General features: G+C 41.1%; 1 protein-coding gene across 2 annotated transcripts in view; it reads left to right on the top strand.

Moving 5' to 3' along the window:
* GPR180 (G protein-coupled receptor 180) overlaps positions 1-23,930 on the top strand; it is a 30,452-nt gene extending 6,522 nt beyond the window's left edge. Inside the window, exons 4-9 of one of the 2 annotated variants that reach the window (XM_055802522.1) lie at positions 2,955-3,135; positions 3,334-3,383; positions 6,987-7,144; positions 13,385-13,576; positions 13,936-14,013; positions 18,622-23,930. In XM_055802522.1, the coding sequence (XP_055658497.1) occupies positions 2,955-3,135; positions 3,334-3,383; positions 6,987-7,144; positions 13,385-13,576; positions 13,936-14,013; positions 18,622-18,705 (743 nt within the window). In that variant the 3' untranslated portion in view covers positions 18,706-23,930. Of the gene's footprint in view, positions 1-2,954; positions 3,136-3,333; positions 3,384-6,986; positions 7,145-13,384; positions 13,577-13,935; positions 14,014-15,713; positions 17,209-18,621 lie in introns of those variants that run through there. The other variant, XM_055802520.1, reaches the window with a different exon arrangement.
* Positions 23,931-24,901: the final 971 nt, after the last annotated feature.

Here is a 24,901-nt window from a genome sequence, read left to right as displayed (position 1 = left end):
TTTAGTGTGATGCTTAGGCCTTTCTAAGCATCTTAGTCACAGGCCGCAGATAGGTATTTGTGGTAGTCCTGATTTGATTTGATTTAAGAAATGCAATTTGAAGTCTTTAGTCGTGCAAAGAAAAACTTCTAGAAGTGATTCAAGACAGTATGCCTAAAGAAATGCCTACATAAAATTGTATGCTTTGGAAATTGAAACCAACCTAATTTATGCTTCATTGCAGTGCTTAGCTTCACTGCTCTGGGAGGCTTCATCACCATGTCTCCAACTTAGGTCTGTTGTAAGGGGTGAGCCCCATAGGCTTAGTCTGGCTTCATATTCATTAGACCTACGTACCCAGCACTGTGCTCAGAATCATATGCTCTACTTGGTCTCAAGGGTAAATAGAGGGCAGCTGCCTTTTTGAAGGGAAGAAAATGCCCACTGAAACATTAAGCAGAGTCTATAAGCAAGTAGCACCGTTAATCATCTGTTTTTCAAGGCTTATAAATTGACTTACCTGTCAACTTCTTAATGATGCTTCTTAATCTACAAACTTAGTTGGCAGTTTTTATTTGGTGAAATTTGTATCTAGAAGTGAATTCTAGGTTACTTATTCTCAAAAACGAGTAGTAGCATTCTTTTGCTAAATAGACATTGTATAGCCCTTAGAAGTGCAGTACAGACTTCCTAGAGTGGGATCTCAGCTCTGTATTAATTTTGTAGGAAGACTTTAAGCACTTGGAAGCAGAACTCTGAACAGCTTGCACGCTGAGTAGGGAGGCATGTAAATGTGTTGGGTGCACATATTTTGACCAAACAAGTAGGAAACCTGGTGAGCTGTACATGCTATGTCTTCCACCGTTGCAGAAGAACACCTCTGTATATTCAGAATTAAAACCTGCGTTGCTGCCACAGATCCTGAAGTTACATGCCTGTGTCTACTTTAACAAAACTGAGGAGGATTAAATATCTCTCTCCCTTGTTTTTTAAGGCATCTTTGGGGAATAATGTTTGTCATTTTCCCATAGACGTGTGTAGCTTAGAACATTAGGGTATCAGAGCTTCATTTCTTGGTTCTTTCATTCATGTGACTAAAAACTGCATAGTTAACAGATGGTTCTAGTTAGGTCATCCTTCACTTTAGTTACTAAAGCCTGACACAGGAGATCTCAAAATTTAATGGACTATAAGGAAAGTATAGGAAAGAACTTGGGACTGTAACTCTGTGATTAAGATGTTTGCCCTGAGAGAGGAGGCCAGCTTTCTGATCACTGGCAAGTAATCTTTTATCATTTTATATGGTAGGGCTTTCTTACGTAAGACATGTTACCAGTGGAATCTAGGATTTCTAAGGGCAGCTGATCAAGTAGACAGCATTTTGAAGTTCTTTGAAGTTAGGTATTTCAGATTAAGTTGCATATGTTTTATTTTCTCTGTCGACTCTAGGTTACTTGAAATTCAGGAAACTTACAAGACAGGTTGAAAATTACCCTTCTGATTATTTTTTTTTATATATATATAGTTGTATTTCAGGGCAACTTTTGGTCTCAAAGCAATCATCCATAATCTGTCATCGATTGGAAAGAGCTTTCTGCCCTAAATGTTTAGTATTTAGTAAAAGCTAGTTGGTTTTCCTCAAGAGTTTTCCATGTCTACTCACTCATTATGGTGAGAAATAACTTCTCTACAGAATCCTTGCCAACTTCAGGGGTCTTTGAAGCAGAAAGGTAAAAGTGTGAAAGAATAAGAGATTTCATCTAAAATGCATGTATTTGTCGTTCATAAATCATGCTTTTGTGTAGGTATACAAGAGAAGCAGAGTGGCCCTGAATTTTTTGTTTTAAGCATCTTTATTACTTTATGCTCTGTCTCTCCCTTTTCACTGTATGCATATCCAAAATCATTAATTTCAGCCATGGGATTTGTAGTACTAGCAACTATTCAGGACTCAACCCCTCCAGTTCTAATGTTTTTCAACTCTAGGTACTGAAATATGTACAGTTGCTCTGTTTCTAATCTCTGGGTGAAGCTGGTTGGAGGTTTTTAGCAGAGTTACTTTGCTGCTGGAGGAAGAACATTGTTCAGAATCTGGTTCTGTATGCGTCACTTGGTTTCAAGGAGGGTTGGAGAAGGAAAACTTAAGTTTTCTGTGGGAAATTTGTTTACCCGTTTTTGCTTACAGTTCGCTGGCTTTGATCCTTTTGGAGCTCATGTGATGGGTTCCAAAGCTTACACACAGTAGAAAAGATTTCCAGAATTCAGGTCTTCAGGGAAGCATTTTACCAGACTACTGCCAGACTGAAAGTTAGATGACTTCTGTTTTGTAAATAGTATCAAAAACTTTGGGCGTTTTTTCAGATTGGTGCAAAAAAGCCCATGCCATGAACTTACTATTGTTCTCTGTGCTGGTTTTCTTTTCCCTTTTTCTTTGTCTGGAAGTTTTGGGTCTTGGTCAGCGGTGCTTCTTCGACGAGGTACTTTATGTGGAGGAAGGGTGACACCCAGTGGTTAAAGAGGTTCAACAGAAGCTTGTTCTGGGTTTCTCTCATCTCAGATTGTCCCTTTAAAAATTGAAGCAAGCTAAAAATGAGTCCTTTGATAAATATGTTTCTGACTGATCAAATAGGCTACAATCATTTTCTGTTTATCAAGAAACTGTATGCCACTTTATACTATTTCAGTAATTGCTACGAACCTGTTTGTGTTTGAACAGAATTTCTCCTACACTCAGAACAGGTGTTGAATAAAGAATACTTTGTCAGATCGAATAATAATCAGTGCTCTGAAAAATTTCACTGACTTTCTTGGATAAAAAAGTCTAGGATTTACTCATTTTATCTGTACTACCACTTTGGGGTGACAGTTACTAAGTATTTCCCAGTGATTATATAAAAAACATATTTTGTTTTAGTTATTTACTGCTAATAGCAACATTTCTTTATAAAAACTAAGTTGTGGTTTTTTTTCCACAGGATTACATGAATTCTTTTTCCTGCTTGTCCTAGCATACTTCATAACTGCTTGCATATATGCCCAGTCCCTATGGCAAACAATTAAGAAGCGCGGACCTATGCATACTGTACTAAAGGTGTTGACAGTTGCATTATTGTTGCAGGCTGGTTCAGCTTTTGCCAACTACCTGCATTTCTCAAGGTATCTTTGCTTATTTTTTCTCTCAGTCTTAAAACTTGAAGACCATTGCATTGTAAAGATCAGTACGTGATCTTTCCTGTGGTGATTGTGACTAATAACTTTTTAGAACTACATCATTGCCTAAATATACTTTTAAGAGAAAACACGCATCTAAAACTCACTCGCTTAAAAAATACCACCTTTTTATTCTTTTATCAGTTACTCTAAAGATGGAATAGGAGCACCTTTTATGGGAAGTGTGGCAGAATGTGAGTATCCTTGTCTGTTTACTACATGTTCCTATGTGTTAATCTGTATAATAGATTAGCAAATGCTGTTGTTGGACTGTATTATGATCTTGGACCATATCACCAGATTTTTAATATCAAATACTTGAAGTTGCTTTTCTGAAAAACAGGTTTTTTTCTGGATCTTTGTAACTACTATTTAAAGTTACAGATTTTAATCTTGTTTATGATTTTTTTAAGGATTTTCTTGTCTGAAGTTTTCTTCCTACAGATGCTTAAATATGTGCCTAACACATGAGTAAATTTTTCAGTACATTGAAGGGTTTTACAGAGTGCATGATCTAGAGTAACAAAACTTTTTAGGAAAATTAATTGCATTTTATGGCGTGTCTCATTTCACCAGCAAATTTAACATTGATTATAAAGAAAAAGTAAGTAGTTCACAGCACAAGTGATATGGTTACAGTGATGCAAAAAACACTTACGTAAAGCATCGATGTTAAAAAAGCATTTTTATCCACTCTGTATAGATATTCCGAGTTCTCATGAGAAATAAAATCCTATAATACCCCTTCCCAAAATGCACTCATTTACTCATGCTGGATTCTTCAGGGTTAAACATTGTTGTTGGGGTTTTCTTACTGTAGTTTGTGTTTCAAGCATTGTGGGGTTCTCTCTAAGCAAAGATACTGGCTTTTGATTGGCTTGATGTACCCCAAAAAGTAGTACTGTGGTAGTGAGATAGTTTTGAGAGAGCCTATACAGAAAAATATTTCCCTTCCTAGAATTCATTTAGAAGCTTGCAGTTGGAATTAACAGCCTCTTGATGGCACTTGGCACCACAGTAATTGGCTCTTTCTTGTTTTAACCATTTGAGTTAGCAGCTCCTTGCAGCCTCTCCAGCAACTTATTATTAAACTTTCCCTCTCATCATAACTCCTCCCCACTGAGAAACCCAGTATTAACTTCTCAGCTGGAACTTCGGAGAGAGTAGCTGCATGTTAGATTTTCTGTGTATGTATTGAAGAGCCCACTTTTATGTGATTAAAGCAAAGGTTATTAAGAATAAGTAGTATCTTTGAATCAGCTAAGTTTTCCTTTCCTACAGTTTTTAAGATTCGTGGTTCCCAAAACAGTAAAAGAGCAGAAGTAATAGAAATGTGGAAAGCTTCAGTGTGAATTACAGTTCTGAAGAATGGCTGAGAGCAACTAGTATAGTTTGAAGATGGAAGGTGCTGCCATTTTTCCTGTATCAGAACAGAAATCTGAGTTAAAAGTAAATTGCAAAATTTCTGTTGACTGCAGTGGGACCAGAATTTCTTTCTAGAAATCTGTTCAGATACTATCCCGAGCAATTATTCTTTTCCTACCATCATTTACTCTTTACCATGTGTTAAATGCCCTCAATCTAATTTGTCGCTTAAGTTAATCACATAAATAACACAGATAATGCTGGCACTCAAAAGCATCACAAATAGTGATCTTTTAACTTTTGGTAAGATCAAAATCTGAAAAGTCAAATAATATTACGTTGACCCTGGGTATCATGGGATTATTGTAATTTTAGAAATTTCTCTCAAAGTCCTTATTTGCTGGCAAGGTGTAAGAGATGTCAAAGATTGAAGCTGGTACTGAATTTTTGGTTTATACCAGTCTGAGAATCCCCTTGAATTGTTCCCACAGTGAAGCAGAGCATTGTAAAATAATTTCAAGATCATTTTGCCCAAAATCAGTGCCAGTTCATTTTGTTAAAAAATAAGCAAGTGTGTATTTACTAAAGCACTTGACATTTCTTGAACAGCAAAGGTGTCTGAATAAATTAAGAAGCATTTAAGCATACAAACTGTGAGAATACCAAATATATCCCAGAAATAACATGTTGGCATTTAAGTATATAAACTGTGAGAATACCATATATATCCCAGCAATAACATGTTGAAGTCTGGTTTATATCCATATTTTGCTAGTACTGATGAGTTTTAGGGAAATACTATAGCTGACCTTCGTTTGGCACACTTCCCTTCTGTGCATATTAATCTCTACAATGGCAACATTTTCTGTGCCAATATTTTTAGTAGATGTGGAAGTACATTTAACTTTTATAATAAAGTCCATTTACATAAAAACAGAAATTTGCTTTTGTGATACAAAAATATTTTTCTTGTACCTGATGGCATAAGTGAAAATTACAAATAAGGGACAAATTTAATTGAACCAAAATACTAATCAAGTGAAAAAGAAAGCATTGTTGTGTGTAGCACCCAGTCTCTAGTTTCTGAACCAAATTTGCAATTTACATATATAAGAATCAGTTTTTCTTGTACGTCTCTGCAATGCCAGTACAATGAGCCAGTTTACTCTCAAATCTGAACACCAACTTAAAAATGGTTTGATAAGTTTCATTCAAAACTTACCATGTCTAAAGCTAACAATCGCCCAAAAAGAAATCTTCAGTTCTTTCTACTGTCAGTAGTGCTTCAGTGAGGCTAACAAGGAAAGACTTTAATATATTCTAGCTTGAAGTTTTCTTTATTCAGATACAGCTTCAGACGCAGGTTTGGGACACTGATTAAGAATGTAACTTTATGGAGTATGTGTTAATTGTTCCCACACAGAAATAAAAACGGACATAGCAAAATAAGGCAAAGGTAGTTTGCATTTAATAAAATTAAATACAGGCAAGTTGTTGTTCCAAATTAAGTTTGTGTTAGGGTTATTCATTATATTTTCCTCTTTAAGTATCTCAGAGTGGAATTTGTCCTAAATATTTGCCCTTTCTGTTGCGAGACAAAGTGCAGTTAATTTAAAGTACAATGCAACTATCTGATTCTTGAAGGGAAGTTTTTCAGAGCAAAGAAAGGAGTTCATTTCATAAGATTTCATATTTGCAGTGTGATTAACATACATATGATTTTAGTTCTTTAGCATTTGTAAGTCTATTTATGCAGATGGACTCCTGATCCCAGATGTTTTTGACACAAGAGTGGGATTTGGAAGGATGTGGTGCTGTGCCCGTGTTGTTGCAGAACTGCAGCATAATTAGAGGAAAGCTGATAGTGATCTCTTTGGTCACTGGAAACTACTCAAAATCTCCGTGTTTTGTGGCAAAGCAACCTCAGCTAGTCAAACTGTGATCAAAATTATGACTGAAGATGACAGAGGCATAAATGTTCGTCCTTCATTTGGGGGTATATAGAACATTTCTCTTTGCTTTAGAAAAAACTTTTTTTTTGTTGTGATGTCGCGACGGAGGGAAGACACAGTCACTCAATATGAGTGATCAGCAGACTTCGTTTATTGTACCTTACAGTCACCTTTTATGCCTTGTTATAATTAGCTCATACATATTACAAAAGTTAAGCTCATTATTGGTTAGTTGCCTAAATACCAAGCCCGCCCCTTGTTTCTCTTCTGTAGTTTTCTGTTCCCACCTGCAACATTCTTTTCCCACCAAAATCTTCCTGTTATTGTGTAACAAGGACAGCCAAAGACAGTGTATTTTGCTTTACTTCAGATAGGCTGAGAGCGATGTGCATTTTTGTTCAGCCAGCTGGACTATGTCTATGTGACCCTTTTCAGCTAGCCAGTTATCCACGTTGTGACTATTTTTTTTGTTTTCAACAGTGTGTGATATCGTCTCACAGATACAAATGCTGTATTTATTGTTGAGCCTGTGTATGGGTTGGACAATAGGCAGAATGAAGAAATCTCATGGCAGACCGCTTCAGTGGGATTCCACACCAACATCTACTGGCATTGCTGTAGTAGTTGTTGTTACACAGGTTTGTATTTTATATTCATTCTTATACTGAAATATACAGCTGCTATTAAGTATGACAGAGCCATGAACCAACTAATTTCAATAATTTATGAGGGAGGGAGTATCAAGACTGGAAAAAAACCCACAGCATAATGTGCACCCAGTATGTCTAATAGGTAACAACACCTTCTCTTTGCTTTAACAATTTAAGGTGTAGCTCCACAGAATGTTTTTGTTCAGCATAAAACCACTTAAGAAGTTCCCACAGTTTTCCAAACTCCTGGCTGTGCCAATTGTTCATAGCATTATACTGCAAGCCAGATCAGTAGAATGATCTAGATTGAAAAAAAAAAAAAATTAGCACAGTCATTTTACTGATCCTAAGTTATAATGTGGTCCTGTAAATAGTTGTAATCAGTACAACTGAGGGTTTGTGAAGTACATTGGGGGGGGGGGGGGGGGTGACAACAGGCAGAATGAGAGGAAAGACAAGAAAAGCTTGAGACAAGAAATTATGTCACACAAAAAAAGTCAAAATCCACAGCGTCCTCCTCTTAGAACCACTCAAATAAGGTGTCTAATAGTCTTTTCAATCAATATAAGGCAATTCTTGAAAGGTTCATGTGCAGGATTGGTCTTGCAAATACACAAATGCTCTGACACATAATTTCATTCAAATGTTTGCCATTAGTATAAATTAGAAAGTCAAGTAAACCAGTAACTTAAAAGTAAATTGTGATGGAGATCATCCAACCCTGGTGGTGCCTTTTGTAAACAAATTTTTTTAAATCACAGCATAAAGACAAGAGAATCTGAAAGCCATTGAGAAGAGCAGGGAGAAACTGGAGACAGTAATGAGGAAGACATTATACTGAAGATTTTGTGCTATTTGAGTAGTATCTGTAATTAGCGTTGCTTCCAAACAAAATAAGTGGACTGCTAAGACATTAAAAGTAGCTGGGAGCTGACATTTCTTGCTAATTAAGAATATAAACCAAAGGTTATTAAGGTCAATGGGTTTGTTGAAATTTAAAGATGGGTTCATTCCGCCTTACTTTGACACCCATCTAGCACCAGAAATTTTACATGCTGGTAGTAAAGAAGACTTCTGAAGTATTTAATTCTATTCATGCCTCTCCACTTGTACAAACATATGGGTGTGTTAGTACTCTGTCACTTGAGACTGGAAAGCTTTTTTGTTGTTCTTTCCTTTTCAGTATACATAGAAACGACACTCGGTATCATCAGCTTGACCTTTTTTTGCTTGTGGTAAAAACTGGGGCAGTTATCATGTGTAGCCTGCTTCCCCCAGTACTGGTCCGTTGCACATTTGTGTTGGCTCTTTGAGCACCACTGAAGCTTTGGCACAAAGTTGGCTGTGTTATTTTTCACCATGAAGGCACAGCTCTACCACATCTCTCCTTCTGGTACCATTGGGAATGTCAAGTTTGGCAGGAATCTCATGGGAATAGAGTATGGATATCAGAGTATGTCATTGCTTGGATGGTTTTGCACCCCCATCTCAGTGTCTGCTGTCTCTATCAAAAGTTCCCTGACACAAGAGTATCATTGTCCCTTCTAGAGAAAATGTTTTCCAGCTCATAATTCAGTACATAGGGAATATACCTTCTGCCATATTTCTTCTCCTTAATACAGAATGCGGCTGTTGAGCTCAGGGGAGCAGGATCCAGCCCGCATTGGCTCCATCAAAGGTGGTGAGCCCAAGACTTCATTCATTGGATTAGTCTGTTGTTCACTCGTCTGTCTAGATTGATGTGGGCGTTGGACCTGCTGTAACAGGGCAATCAATGAGCGCTTTTAATAACTAAAAATCTAGAGTAACCTCTTTTCTGTCCTCCCCTTTCCCAGAGGTTCTTAATGGGAGAGCCAGCTTCCTCCCATGCCAGAGGTTGGACAGACTTCCATGGATTATCAGAGACGTTCTGAGGACTTGCTGTGGATGGTGCTGGAAACCACGTGTATTACCCTAACACAGCAGATAGAGATTGAAGCATGTTACGTTTATTAACATTCTACAGTATGTGTTGTCATCTTCTCTCCAGGGAAGTCAAACAATCGGGCAGTCTAGGAAAACATGTTATTCTTCAACTTAACTGAAGTTTTTACTGGCAAACTGTCGGACTCTGTCTGCTACTAGTTCAAGTTACTCAGTGTTTTTTCAGGGTTTTTTCTCTTCTTTGTACTGATGCTATGGATATTTCTTGTTCTTTCAGAAACACCAAGCTGTATTTACACGTTACCATCAGCACAGGGTGGACACAGCCTCCTAGTCAGCAAATCTCTTGTGGTCTTTGCGGCTGCAGAGAGGTAGCATCTCAAAGGAAGGACACGTCAGCCATTCAGTACCTCCCTTTGCCTTAACTTGTTCTTTATTTCAGCCTCGGAACAAAAGATTCCCAGGCCACTCTCTGTTCATTAAAGATTCCACCCTGCTGCTGAGACACAAACCATGTTCAAAACTTTATTGACAGGCCTTTCCCATCACATAGACCTGAGCAGTTTCAGCTTTCAGGGCTGATCGGAGTGGAGGCAGTGATTCTAAAAAGATAGCTGATCACTTTGAACCAGACCAAAATTACACAGAATCTTACTGCATTAGATGTCACGCTTCACAGGGGTTCTTAGGTACAACCCAAAGTTGTGCTTAGAATGAGCTCCACCTCTGGCCTTAGATCTAAACCGATTTTTACTGTACTGGCATTGCACATCATCAGATGCCCAAGTGCTACATATGGTTAGAAGCAGCTAGTTAATCCACTTTGCCTTGCTGCTGCTTTTAACTTCCCTTATGTTTCCCCCTTCCCCTTGCCTCTCAGAGGTGATCTGTACCATGAGAACTTGCCTTTACTGGAGATTGATATGTTATCTTGGTTTACCTTAAAGTCAGTGTAGGCATAGCAAAGGGGAGGAGGACTTCTACCATAATTGTTTCCTCATGAAAAAAAGGAAGAGTGTCTGGTTCTTCATTGTATGGATGTGGAGGTTCGGCTTGTGAATCTGGAACATCAGGATGATGTCCACGGCAAACATTCTTCTAGCATTTTAAGAGGAAGGCCAGCACTGGACAGTGGTTGGTGTCCACTGTGAACCAAGGCAGGTCTGGAGCGTGTACAGGTGAAGTCAGGCATTTTGAACAGTGTGTTATGTAAACAAGAAGGTGGTCATTCTCCTTTACTTGATGAAAAGCAGTTATGACTCTAGTGTAGGACATAGCTAGTACTAGTCAGCTCTTCAGCTGCCTAGTTCATCCAGTTCTTTTGTCTGCAGCCTAAGGAGAGTTGTTCTTCTGGAATACAATTAGAATCCCCACCCCCTGCCCCCAATTTCTTCTCAGAGTTCAAACATAGTTCTGCTCACTACCAACAAAAAAATGTCTCTGGTATCCACTTTAGCAGGTTGGTGTCTGGGTGTTTTGTCAGCTTGTTCCTGATACTTGCAGCTAAGTGAGCTGATACATGCCTCTCTGTGGTCAAGGTAAGGGAATTCAGGGCTTATTGACCTTAATTTCTCAGGCATAGCCAGCCAAAGAGATTTTTGACTTCAAGATGATGCTTGTCTATGCAAGCTCTTCCTTCACTGAGAACAGATTGCCTAATCCATTTTAACTTAGAAACACTCCATAGCACAGAATAGAAAAGATCTTTTTTTATAAGATCCTGCTTTTCTCTGGTGAGTGAGAACAGTCCCAGCTCATAATAAGAGCAATAGTACATGTTCACCTTGTCCAAGTTTCCAGTGTGTTGCACTGGCAGTTCCGTCTCTGCCTCTAATGCCTCTGCCTTCTGCTTATTTTGGAATATTCTAATGAAACTGAAAGAAGCTGGACTTCTGTGATCTTACATTGCTGTGACTATACACAGGCTTTGATCAACTGATTCCTGTGTTGTTTACACCCTTTAAAGGGCTAGTCCAGAGCATACCCTGCTGTCAGACACTTATTTTCCCATGAGGATTTGGACTTTGTTCTCATGATTCTTTTACCCCAGCTCTTTGTCATCTTCTCATGAAAGTGGCTTCCTTCATTGCTGATACTGTTGGTGTAGGCTAAGGAAAATTGAAACCCTTGTAAGCTCTGTTCTTTAAGGTTAAGCTATCCCTGGGGTCTATCTAAAGTTCCTTCTTAAAGCAGTATCACAACTCCATCTCCATCAGCCTGTATTTCTTCCCCCCTGAAGCATGCTTTAGTCAGGAAGGTTCTATACGTAGGAGGTCGTTTGGTTTTGGGTTTTTTTCTCAGGCAGTATATGTCCAGTCCAGGGAAGTTAAATAGTTTGGCTATTCCCAAGTGTAAATATAAAAATGGAAAATGCTCTGTACAAGACTGCAGTGATTCTGTAACTGGTAGAACCCTTGTTTGTTGCCTGAGCATGTTCTACCTGGACTGAAATAACTTCTGTGATAAGAATTCATCAATTTCATGCCAGAACTAGTGCTGTAGACTCAACTTTACCAAACACTGTGCTGTATCAGGGTTTCAGGTTTAAGTTACTCCTTGACAGTCAGGTAATTTGATTATTTGAAGATGTTTGCTTGGAGTCACTCAGAAATAGAGTGTTACCGTGGGAACATCTGTCCCTCTGCCATCCTTCCGTTTTCCATCCAGGCAGCTGAGGAGTGAGTGAAACGACAGCAGTCATGCTTGCTGTGTCACAGCCTAGGTAAGAGGGGAGAAGCATGAGAGTACTCTCTGAGGATGTTCTAAGCAGAAATGATCTGATCTTGACTGATGAGACTCAAGGACACCCACCTTTGGAAGGCACAGGTGGATTACATGTTTAGGAAAAAAAAGAGATAATATCAGTAACCTTTTTGTCTTTATGTAGTTAATTTAATGAGAGAGCCTTTGAATGCGTTCAGAAAGGAATCTGACTAATTTAGATCTCTAAGTTGAGACATACAGTGTCTACTTCTGAAGGTCTTCAGAGCTACCTCACTCATAAATCAAATTTGCCTACCTTTCTTCAGAAAGCCTGCTTCATTAGGCACCTGAAACCTAAGTGCAAGTTAGATGTGTGCAGTAGGTGGACTGGATTCCAGCGTATATTCAAGTCTTAAAATGCCGTTCAGCTGCTACATGATGCTGGGAGAGTCTAAATTTTATGGGTATTCTAATTTATAACGTTAACATTCCCAAAGCCTTAAAAAGGTATTCTTCAGCAAGACCCATTTTTCATGCAACAAGTAGGTGCCTGCCTTCTACCCAACTAAGATGCAGAAACCAGGCACTTCTTAGCCTGTTTTTCTTTAGAGAATCTATCAATATTCTTTCTCACAGTGCTCCTACAAACTTGGATTCTGCAGCAAATGGATACAGTGCTGAGAATTAAGGAGGATTGCTATCTTTTGTGTTAGTTATCTGTTGGCTAGCATGTTTGTCCAGATGTTGGAATGGCGTTTGGAACATGTGACCCTCCCTTTCCTAGACCCTAGGAGGTTTCTGAGCTGGTTGCTTGCAGAGTCAGGCTCGCTCACAGTTTCTGACCTAGCTGATGTTGAATTCTTTTCTCCACAATGGCACAGCTTCAATAGAAGGGGTGGAGAGTGGCCCACCCAAGAACAGCCTATAGCCTGGCAGTTGCGGCACTCTCCAAGGAGGTGGGAGATGTGAGTTGGATATCCTTTAGGCAAAGAAGGGAATTGTGGGAGATCCAAGTTCAACCTGGGTGAATGCTCGAGCCTTTAGGCTATTGTATAAAAGGGGCAGCAGCACCACCCTCTTACTTCCCCATCTTTGAAAAGAAAGGTGAATCCTGTTAGGATTTTGAAAGAAAAGGTGTAGTCGCCTGCCTTTGAAACAAGCTTTACAGGTTGCAAATCCCAAGTGGAAGGAGACACCTCCCTGTAGCTCTATGGAATCATTTCAGTGGTGGGCTTCCTGCTGAGCAGGCCAACTGTTTAACTAGATGAGTATTTTGGATCTTATGCTAAGGTGCTACATTCCTTCTATCCAAATTAGAGGAAACTTTTAACTTGTCAAACTTTCTGAAAGTTACAGAAGGCAAGAAGTGAGGCTTTGTTCCTGCCAGTTGCACTTGGAGTAGTAGGTAGTGTCAAAAAGCAGTTCAAGCTGGGGGGGGGGGGGGGGGGGGGGGGGGGCGGGGGGGAGGTGTAACATGGCAGTCTCCACCAAGCAGAGTGGAGCATGACCAACCAGATAACTTAAATCAGTGATGGGAAGATTAACTGAGGTTTAGTGTAACCTTGTTTGCTCTAAATGTACTTTGCTGCTGTTCTTTTCCAGAGCTTTTTATTAATTTGGGAGCAGTTTGAAGATACAAATCATCACAGCTACCATTCACACCATGGCTTAGCAAGCGGACTGCTCATTGGCCTCAGAGTTTGCCTGGCTTTGTCGCTGGCTACTGGTCTTTACCAGATCATCACAGTGGAGAGAAGCACACTGAAACGGGAGTTCTATATCACCTTTGCCAAAGTATGGGTTACATCAAGGAAACTGATCCCTTCTGTTGTAAATAAAATTGTGGCATGCAATTGACTGAAGCACTAAACTCTTTTCCTGCATAAGAAAGTTAATGTTTAAGTGTCTGATTTGATTAAATTGCACCCTGTCATCATACTCAGGGTAGTCATTTTAATTTGACAAGGAGTATAGAGTGTTTTTAAACAGAAATCCCACCTTTCATTGTGTGGTTTTCATTCTGTTGATTGAAAATTAAACAATGAGTTCATAAAATAGACAGAAATGTAAATGCAGTTTCCTCTTAACTGTCATCTCTTTCTTGTAAGCTGGCATGTAGTTATTTTATAACTTAAACTCATCTTCTCTTTCAGGCCTGCATTCTCTGGTTTTTGTGCCACCCATGTCTTGCAACCATTGCTGTAATATTCAGAGAATATCAAAGAGAAAAGGTATGTACAGGCAAGATAAAAGAAATGGAATTTGAATAGTAGTTCTTCATGTTCAGTGTTTGTTAGCAAACTCATGCTCTTAGGCTGTTAATCTTATGACCCCAAAGCAACTTGAAAAGTCTTAGTCACACAGCTTTCATTGATGCTAATGTGAGTCATATTTTACAAAGGCATACAGGGTTTGAATCATCTAAGGGTAATCATTTCTAGGTTAAGGGAGGGAGAGGGGGAGATTGTTAAGTCAAAGGAAAATGTGGAGGGGGTGTTTTGTTTTATTGTTTGCTTGTTTGTTTTTTAATTAAAAACACCTTGGGGATTCTTTTAACAAAGCTAGCAGAAAGATAAATCAGTGGATTTTTTTTGTTGTTTGCTTTTCAGTCTTCATCCTTTAAAAGCTTTATGTGGCTAAATAGGTCAGAGAACCTGTAGCTGAACTGTATTCTTTAGGTTAAGAAATCTGTCCAAATACATAGTTTGGTTTGTAAACTCCAAACAGTTAAAAACAAAGGTGGACTCACTGGGTTTCTCAGTTGCTTAAACATACTGGGAACTGGAGAACTAGTGTGTGGAGCCTGCCATGTTCAGATAAAGTGCACTACTATTCCAGATGACTGACTACCTCATTCCAGGGTAGAGTTTGCTTCTTTTCTTTATGGTTATAACCATCTGTGCATTTGTATGCAAATATATTTGGAAATCGAGCTTTTAGAGGTATAGGGGATATGTAAAGGAAAGAAAAAGGTTCCACTAAAAATGTATAATAAATTAAATACTACGTTTGATTTAATAAAAAAACGAAGAAAAATCTGGGGAGTAAAACAGACAACTCTAGAGCTACTCATGAAGAGACTTTTTGTTGTTGCTTTATGAAATATCAGAGCAGGAGGACAATCTCTAGATGTAGTATCAGTAAAGGAAATTCTTGCAATATTTCAAGATTCTGAGCTCACTGAAGGGTAAGGTAAGCAGCTACAGTTGCTCTGTTCTTGCTTTCAAGCAAGTTTGAACCATGGTGTGTGGCTGCGGTTCTTACATTACGATAATTTATCTGTGTTTCCTTCTTTAAATGCACTTCATTACAATAAAGAAATACATGATCAATAAATACAATATTTAAGAAAAACATGTATTTTAAAATACTCTCTGTACATAAACTTAGACTCTTGCTCTCTCAGAACCAGTGGTTACCTTCATGCCTTTGATAAATACTGCCTTACACATCTTTTACAGATTGAGACTTGCACTGAAAAGAGGTCTGGCTAAGTGAGCCTGATAAATCACTATCCTTACAGCTCCATGGTTGTGCTAGTGCAAAGTGTTTCCAGATATGTATTTTTTTTCCACTCTGTTTGTTGTAAGAATAGAATATCTAAACATCACCTCTGCTTGTAAAACTGCATGGGTGGTGAATTGCAAGTCTGAAATTCCCCAGAACAGAGACTGCCAGAAGGGTTATGTGACTTGCCCAGGGCTATCTACTGATTTAAAAACACACAGGTGTGAGAGTCTGAATCCTGGACTTGAGATTCATGTTCAAATCTTTTCTAACTGCAGCAGTATTAAAGGGTTTAAAGTTAAACCTCAAGCACTTACACAGCATGCTGATAGAAATTTCTTGTGGGTTGTTTGGTGGGGTTGGGTTTTTTCCACTTACTTTTTCTCTCTTTTTTTTTTTTTTTTTTTTTTTCCCCCCCCTCTAGATTATTACCATAGGTGTTATCCTCTGTCAGTGCATCTCCATGGTAATCCTCTACAGACTTTTCCTGTCTCATAGTCTATATTGGGAAGTATCTTCACTGTCATCAGTGACATTGCCACTAACAGTATCCTCTGGACATAAAAATCGACATCACTTCTGAGATGTTTAGGAAGAATACATTATGTAATACATGTGCAATAATGACTTAAATATACAGGTATTTTTGTCGCAGGTGTGTGATACATTGGTTTCACTGGAAAATTGAGTGATAATATCAGAGCACTTCACAGACCTTTGGTCTGACAAGGTCCCTAGATTAATCTGTTAAAATTATTGTGCAGTGGAAAAATTTATAATTTGAATAATTTTATAAATATTGTTTGTGTACCATGTGGTGCTGAGCTGTATCACAGAAAAGTGCAATGAATCTTTTCTGTCCCATTCACAGACACAAAAACACATCCTTACTTTATATCAATACTAGGTTTGAAGGTCTTATAAAATGCAGTTCTTAAAACATCTACAAGCTCAAACAAGTCCAAAATAGGCCAGTTGTGAAATTGGTGTGATGCATAATGATGAGTACAAGTTCTTTTATTTTCATGCTTTAGAGAAAATGCATTTTATGTCTAAGTATAAAAGAAGGGGAAACAAAAGAGGTAGAGTCCTCCAGAAAACACATGAAAAATGTTCACAACTGGCTGTGAGAAACTTTCCTTTATTATTGGTGTAAAAGCAAAGCCTTTTTTGCAACTAATGTTCATACTGGTTACAATTGTAATGAAAACGAAGGTAGGGTTTATATTTGCCTTTAAAAAAAAATGTAACTAAAAATTTCATCTAGTAATGAAGGTCTAAACAGTATTTGAGGCTTAGAAGACATAGCAACATAAAGGTAATTAAAACAGCAGGCTTGCATCTTCTAAAGAAAAAAAAGGCAGAGAAAATGGAATGGGTGATGTGGTACTAGAATTTTAATCCTGATATAATTCATTTCTGTTACATTGAGGATTCAATCATAATTAAGCCATATACACAGATTAAATTAACAGAAGCATTTCAAATAAATGTTGGTTTCAGTCATCAACTACCCATGAATTCCTGCCCAAGGATACTTAATCAGGATTAAATTTTCTATGAATAATTGAAAAACAAAATACTCACTGGATTTGTTATAATCCATGTTGGCACTGGGTTCTAAGTAGTTGCCATCTTCCATCCATTGTAATAAAGCCATACTACTTTGTGATGCCCTAGCATTCAGAAAGCCAGTGTAAATATATACTTTATTGAAGTGCCTATTTATTGAGTATGATTAAATCATGCTGACTTTTTTTTCCCTTCATAAGAATGTACATATTGCCATTGTGACTGAAATCTTTCTTTTTGAATTTAGTTTAGTATTTGTCAAATTTTAGACTTCTTTTCATTCATGTATGTTTCTTCACAAAATGGATTTTATTTTCTAGTAAATGAATGTTTGTTTCTTCTTAAAAGTGTGTATTTAATTATGTCTCTGTGAAAACATGAAGACACCAAGGTTCTAGCTTTAAAATAGCCCTAACTTTAGTATTCGTGCTTGCCTCAGTTGTGAGCATAGTTGAAACATAAGTCTATTCCATTTTAGTTTAGAGGCAAAACTAGACATTTGCCTTTGACTAAGGCAAAATGGCAACATGACAAAGTTGCTCATTAAATCATCTCCTTTCTTATTGTCTGTAATTCAGATCAAGAATGGCAGGTTGAGGCTAGAAAAGATGAGATACTATGATTTCACACAATCTTCAGAATGATTAAAAGATTAATTATTACATTCCTCTGATAACCACACAAAAATATTATTGGTTAAAACTTCAGTCTTTATTTCCCTGCTTATCTCTGTACTTTTCATCTTCTCAAGAAAAAAGCATCCTGTTTTTGATAAGTCTCCAATAATGCAGTAGAAGACTTCTATCTGTCCTCATGTATAAGACATGAAATTCACACATAAAATAGAATTTTGCGATAGACACAAGAGCTGCTTTACAGTTTATGATCCATGATGATAAAAGTTTTAATCTATGCAGAAAAACCTGTATGTGACTTTCAGAAGAAGCACAATTTGTTCTATTCTCCAGAAGTATTTTCTTACTTCCTGTAGTCCTTCTGACTTCAATCGGTCAGTATTAAGGTAAATGGTATCTTAATTTCACCTTATAAATACACCCTGCAACAATTCATAAAATGAATTCATAGTTAATCAGAGCGTAAATATGAAGCATAAGATGTTGTCTCTTGATCTTTTCCAGATTGCCCCATAAGTCAACAGGTATCATTATCCTCTTAGTTTGGCATAGAATCCAGCGATTTGAAAATAAAATTTTAATTTTGCTATTAACGTAACTGTAGCAATTAAGTATCACTGTCTCATGGTAAGCGGTACAGAGGACACGCGTTTCTGCCCAGGTCTGTTAGCATTCTTTCCTAACCAACACTCACCAATTTTATGTTATTAAATCATAAATGCGTACTGTAGCAGTAGGTCAGTATGACTGCAATAATATTCAAGATGTCGGCTGATTCGGTACAGGTTATCTTTGGGGGGAGTCCTCAAGTATGACTAATTTACAAAGCTTCACCTGCACACTAGCCTGAAGCTTGCTGCCTCAGGATCATGCCTGAATAGTGGTTTAAGTATGTGAAAGCCTCTCTCTCTTCTTCCTAACGTACATTTTCTGTGAGACCCGCTGATAAGATCTTGCTTTTTTCATGCTTATTCACACAGTTACCCATTTTATCAATTTGGTTTCATAACCTCATGTTGAAAGAATAGCTTCCAGCCTTCTTTCACTTGTCTTCAATCAGCGCATCCTGACTGGAAAACTTTTTCCTTCTCGTTCTCTAAAATATGCTTTCTGTCTCACACACAGAATGAAAAAAAATTCTGTCACAAACAGAGGGTCTTGCATACATCTGAGGAACTCACAATGTACCCTATGCCAGCTATGCATTAGGTGACAGCAGCAGAGAAGAGCACTCCTTCAGTGATGCCTGCAGCCCCGGTGTGTACGTGGTGCACGTTTGTGCCTGCTGAAAGCTGCTGCATACCCCGGGAATTCTCTGGGAGAATTCTCTGGGAGAGCTGTCGCAGCTGCAGGCTCCCTGCCGCCTCGGCACTGCGAGGGGCTGAAGCACGTTCCCCCTGAAGGCAGCGCTGCCGCTGCTGCCCCTGGTGAACAGCACCGCATAGTCGAAGTCAAGTGATGACATCTCACTTGCGAGTTTCTGTGTATTATGCAGTTCTGGTTTAAATCCAGTTGCAGTTACAGCCTATACTAATTCTGTCGCCTGCCTTCATTTTGGTGCTTGGAAAAGGTAAGTGTGTATTGACAAGTTGTAGCAAACTGAAGCTGGTTCTGCTCTGAAGAAATCCACATCTAACGTGCAAGACAGCATCTCCTTGCCAACTGTCACCTTTTCCACTGGCACAGATGCCAGTTTGCATCAATCATAATTTACTGGTTTTGGGGGGAGGATCCTGGTTCAGGAGAAATGAAGGTGAGATCACCAGCTCGGTCTATGAGACCCCCGCAAGCTGCGAGGAGGGATCATCTTGCATTGCTCCCAACCAGCGATGCGGGGGCTGGAGCAGTTCTAGGGCTCATCACGAGTCTCCAAAACTATTTGCTCCCCTTCTGTGTAGAATGTGTTTATTGTACATGCATTTAAAGTGCTTCAGGTAGGAAAATGAATATTTACAATTAAATATATGTAAATGGAAGTGGAAAGGCTTGATTGGAAAAATATCAAGTTTTTAATACATATTACTGTGCTAAGGCCTCCCACACAAGATGAACATTTATAGTCGGATCTAATGAATATTCCTTTCTATTTCCTGTGCCAATGGAGAGCCATGGAGTATCAAAATCTTTTTGTTTGCATCTTGGTCCTCTACAAAACTGGAAGAATATTTTATTTGATTTGGCTCTGGTTTATTCTGTGCAATGTTATGCCTCTAGTTGGTACAATAAATGTTTATTGGGCTGGCCAAAGCTGATGTTACACTGTACCTTTTAACTCCTTGTGTGTGACTATGCAGTGCACAAAGAGCAGGTGCTCCTTGCAATTGTCAAACATGAAAAAGAGACAGTATTAAGCTGTTTTTCAAAGGATCGTTCTTCTCTAACCGCACTGATACAACTAGACTGTGATTTTCCAGTGAACAGTAGGTTCCGATTCCAGTTTTTCATAAACCATTATTTTCTGCAAATCTTTTCCCCATCTTGTGAATCCCCTCACTCCCACTATGCTGTGTCTCTGCCTTCTCTCCCCCTCCCTCATACATGAGATTGAGTGTAATGGGTGTCATTTCTCTATCTCTCCATCTGTTCCCACGATCAACACTCACAGTCCAGCCCCTACTTTGCATCTAGTATGCGTATTCTCTTTATCCTTGGTCTGTTTTGATTTCACACTTTTCCTGTCTCTCCTTTGCCCTCTTTACCATGTCTTTAGTCTCCATAGCCATGAGAGACCTGAGGGTGTGGTTTGACAGCGCAGCTAATTTGGGCTGTTAGCTGCCCAAAAAAATGTCCCTGTTCCCCTGGGCACCCACTGCCCTCGCTTCCCTTGGACTGGCTGTCACCTAGCAGTTTAAGTGAAGTGGAGTTGCGGAGTTAAACTGGTAGAAAACTCGGCCTTTAGTAGCAGCAGCAGAAGAAAAAACAAATTAGTTCTCAGTGGATTTAGCTTACCGAACCAGGTCACCAGGATGCGATGAGTACCGATGGCACTGCTGGGGATGGGGTAGAAAAGACACATTGAAGAGAGGCAAGATCCCCTTTAGAAGGGCAGCTGCAAGGTCAGTCAGTCTTCTGCAAGCTGTCAGCCTTGTCACTCCTCCATCTCTCGCTTCTGTATGTCTTCTGCTGCATTTTGCATGCTAAGGATTGGCATGTCTTTTCCCTTAACAGCTCTTTTCCAATAGCAGCATCAGGGTTTATTTTCCAGTAAATGGGAAAGTGGCTGCTGTAAAGTATTTTAAAATGAACAGGGCCAGTTGCACCTTTGCAGCCTTACAAAAGGGACTGGGAAGCATCACGAGCAGCCCCCAGCTGGAGGAAGGAGTTTTGAGGGGAGAAAAGACAAGTGCCATGAAAACAGCCGTGACTTGAGCAGGTGCCAGGTTTTTCAACAGACGGCAGCACTGTGGTAGGAGGCAACCGAGGAGGTCACACGGCTCTTCACAAAGGCTGCCTGCGGGTAGGGAGAGACTTAACCTGAACAACTGCACCCAACGAGCAAAGGTTTCCAGCAGCCAGTACTCTGGAAGGCTACTTACACCTATCGGATTGTTAATCTGCTTGGAAGTGCGACTTTGTGAGGCTGTGGTAGGATGGTGAGGATCTGTCTCGCCTTGTGGTCAAGTGCTGATGAGTTTGCCCAGGCTGGCGAGTGAGTTTGGCTTTTAAAGGTGCTGCAACAACAACCCCTAAAAAAATTGATTCATGGAGACTGCAAATGAGCAATCCCAGGAATCTCTCCTCTCTTGATAGAGTAATTAGAGCTGAAAGAGCATAAGTATGCCTTGTTAGAGTGGCTACTTTTTTTGTCGAGTTTCTGACCCTTCGAGCCTCTCTTAAAACAACAGCATTATTTTCAAATCAGATTTTATAAAACGAACATTGGAGTTGTTAAGAAGGGATCAAAATTTACATAAGACTTCTATTTAACCTATTACCTATGAAAATTTACTTCAGGCTGAAACTTGTTTTCCAAAGTTTACAGCATACAAAACAAATGGTTTTTAAAATTTCCTTACTTATGAGTACCTTAAATTGTGTTTTCTAAAAGGGAAAAAAAAAAATCTTGGAACCTTACCAGTTTAATTTGCATTTTGGCTCTGATGTAACTCAAAATAGATTAGATTAAAAAAGGAAATTTGGCAAGTGATTACTCAATTACATGATTTTACTGCTTTGGTATTTTGAAAATAAAAATGAACAGATCTGTTTTACTTTGAAAAGTGCCTGGTGCACGTGTGCTGTAACCACTTTTCAGAAACCATATGGAAGGTTCCCTACACTGCATATGGCAATGCTACCCAGAGAGCTCAGATACGTAGTCCTGCGAGAGACTACACAGAATCCAGTCAGGTCAGGGACTTTAATGTATACATTCAGATAATAATGTATCAAAACAATGCAGGGCGATGAGTTTGGTGTGTAGAACATGGGAAGTTCACAGTGACAGGGCTGCATTGCTCCTTTTTCATAGAAAGGAACTACAATTGCTTGGAGCTAGTGCTGGGCCAGGAAGTTAGGAGGAGTTTGGGGAAGGGATGTAATTGATATGAGATCTATATTGCGTGAGATAGGAAGGGAAGCAGTATCAACAGATACTTTAAAAATATTTCATCATTTAGAGCTATGGATATTTGACCTTCTCTGTGCCTTCCTCATTACCTTTGATTCCCGTGTAGTCATGTCTCTGACACTTCCCTGGTAGCTGCTCATCTCTAGCCTTTATGCCAAGGGGAGGAAGCCTTTGTTGACTCCTGGAAGACCAAGCAAGTGGTGACAAACTCCCTGGAGTAGCTTAGCATTGATCTTTCCCGTGGTCAGGGATGGAGTAGTACTATGCCTTAAACTGAGAATCATTGGGGTCATCTGTTATTTCCATCATGCTCTTTCCATAAGCAAAGTAGGAGGAGGAGAGGGGGCATCTGTCCTTCCGTCATTGATGCGTCCCCTTAGAGTGCCTGGGGCTGTATTTGTGCCTTTCAGGTCTCTGATAAATGCAACAGTTTTGCAAGTGTACATTCGGTGCTGTGATCTGGTCAATCATCTGTCCTTCTCTATAGAGCTGCTTTGCTTCTTGAAAGTCCTTCCACATGTGTGTGTGCAGCTGTCCCTTCAGTGCAAAGTGCCACGATCTGCACCTGTTTCTCCGGTGTAAAACCAGCTTGATTGGTGGTGATTTTGACCAAAACAACAGCAAGTTCAAAGGACAGAAACTTTACTTAGTGCCGTCCCTGCCCTGACAAGCTGTAGCTCTTCCAGTTGGTTTTAGTGGGGATTAAGACTCTCGGAAAACTAATTTTGGTGTAGTAATGATGGTGTAGACCCCAAGTCCTGACACATGAAGAGCAGAATATGCCAGGGAGTTGTTAGAAATTAATAAATGCCTTTTGAAATAGTGGCATGGAATGGAGGTGATTGACTACAGGATTTCACTTGACTGTTGAGCCTGCGGAGCTTCAGCAAACCCACCCTGTCTGAGGAGGGCTCACTGCTTAGATGTTCCTCACACAATGCCTGTTGCAGAGGGCCAAGCGTTCTGCTGTTACAGCAGCGAGACCCTACTTCTATCCACCTCAGACTGAAGAGTTATGTGGCACATGAGACTTGGTTACCCTCTATACATCTTGGTTTCATCTTTCTGCCTCTACTTAGAAGTAACCGGGTTTGCCTGCTACGTACCCAATATTTGGCAGCCCTGTTTCTGACAAGCCTGTGAGATAAAGCTTTGCTGTCCAAAATAAAGCTCTTCTCAACAGCTTCTTAATTTCCCTCATATCTTCACTTCTTGCCTGTGTAAATGCAAAGTGATGGCCTTCCATCTCCACTGTCATGCTGATGTCACTGATGACATCAGTGTATGAGGATCGTTGCTGTATCTCCTCAAGAGGAAATCAATAGGTTTGATTTTCCCCTCCTTCCTACCTTTGTGGGGACACGGGATGAGCTCAGACCCCGGCCTCCATCCCTCTGAGGCAGCAACTTGCGTTGGCACCCTGTCAGTGGCCTGAGCCACCCCAGGACTGATGGATGGACAAAGCACAAAGCCCTTTCGCAACAGCAGGAGAGGAGCTGAGAGCTGCCATCAGCCCGACGTATTTCTGCAAGGGGGCAACTGCCGTGCGCTTACCAGAAGAGTTGACCACCTTCAAAGGAAGAAAAAAAAAAAGAGAGAAAACGAGACAGTGTTTTCTACCACTGAGTTTGTGATGTGCAGACTGAGTTTCAATTTCTTATCTCTGAGGTCTGTTACCAGAGACCAAACCGTGCAGTGGCGTGTGCGTACAGGTGGCGCGTTGTCAGTGACTTCGCCGTGTCACGCGACAGCACGTGTCCTTGTCGGGGGAAGCAGCAGATCCCGGGCTTCTGCTCTGGAGATGAAAACGGGCCGATAGGACCGTGGTGGGGAGAAATCACTTCCTGGGCACCGGTCCCGGCAGAACCGTTGCAATTCGTGTATTATTCAAAGTCTAGATTTTGCGTCAAAGTCTTAAATGAACCTTGAAGTTATCTGAAAAGTCTCTTCTTCCCTGTCGCCTCCGTGGTTATCCCAAGCGAGCGCCCTCACGCAGCTCTCCCCGCACGGCTGTTGGCGGGGCTGGGGCAGGGGACGGGAGCAGCGGCCCAGGAGGGGCTGCACAAGTTCGTTCAGCCTAAAGCCACCAAGCGGGGCTGGTGGGGCCCCGCGCCGCCCCTCAGCGCTCGGGCCGACAGCCGCAGCCCGGGGGCCGCAGGCCGCAGGCACCGCACCGCACCGCGCCGCGGCAGCGCTGCCCCTCCCGCGGCGGAACTGTCCCCGCTGGGGCCGGCGGCTCGGGGGGAGCAGCCCCGCCGGGACACCCGGGGCCGCGGCTGCTGCAGCTGCCCGGGGCGGGGAGGCCGCGCGGGACCGGGGCACGGTGGGGCTGCCGAGCGCGGGCGGGGCGGGCCGGGCCGGCGCCGCCAGGGGGGGCCCGCGGGCCGCGCCGCACCGCCCCGGGAGAAGGGCTCCGGCCGCCCCAGCCCCGGCGGCCGCCCGGCGAGGGGCCGCGCTCCGGAGGGGCCGCGCTCCGGTGGGCCCGCAGCCCGGCCAGCGAGGTGCCGGCACGGCACGGCACGGCACGGCACGGCACGGCCCGCGGAGCCACGAAGTCACCTCAGAAGTCGCGCCTCTGCCCGGCCCCCGCCTGCCCAAGCGGTCGGTCCCGGCGCGGCCAGGCAGGGCAAGCGGGTAGCGATCCCGGCCCCTCGGCAGAGCCCGCGTCCCGCTGCCTCCCGGCCCCCCTTACCAACCTGCCGGCGGCGGGGGCGGCGGGGGGCGGCTCCCTCCGCCGGCCGGAGCGCAGAGGGGCCGAAGCGGCCGAAGCCGCGGCGTGGCCGAGCTCCCGGCGGGGAGACACCGCCCGAAGGGCCGCGGCTCCGCTGCCCTGCC

The sequence above is a fragment of the Falco peregrinus genome, chromosome 4 (genome assembly GCF_023634155.1).
Source record: "Falco peregrinus isolate bFalPer1 chromosome 4, bFalPer1.pri, whole genome shotgun sequence".
NCBI lineage: Eukaryota > Metazoa > Chordata > Aves > Falconiformes > Falconidae > Falco > Falco peregrinus.
Note: the sequence above shows the minus strand (reverse complement) of the source record. Positions and strands in the feature narration are given on the sequence as shown.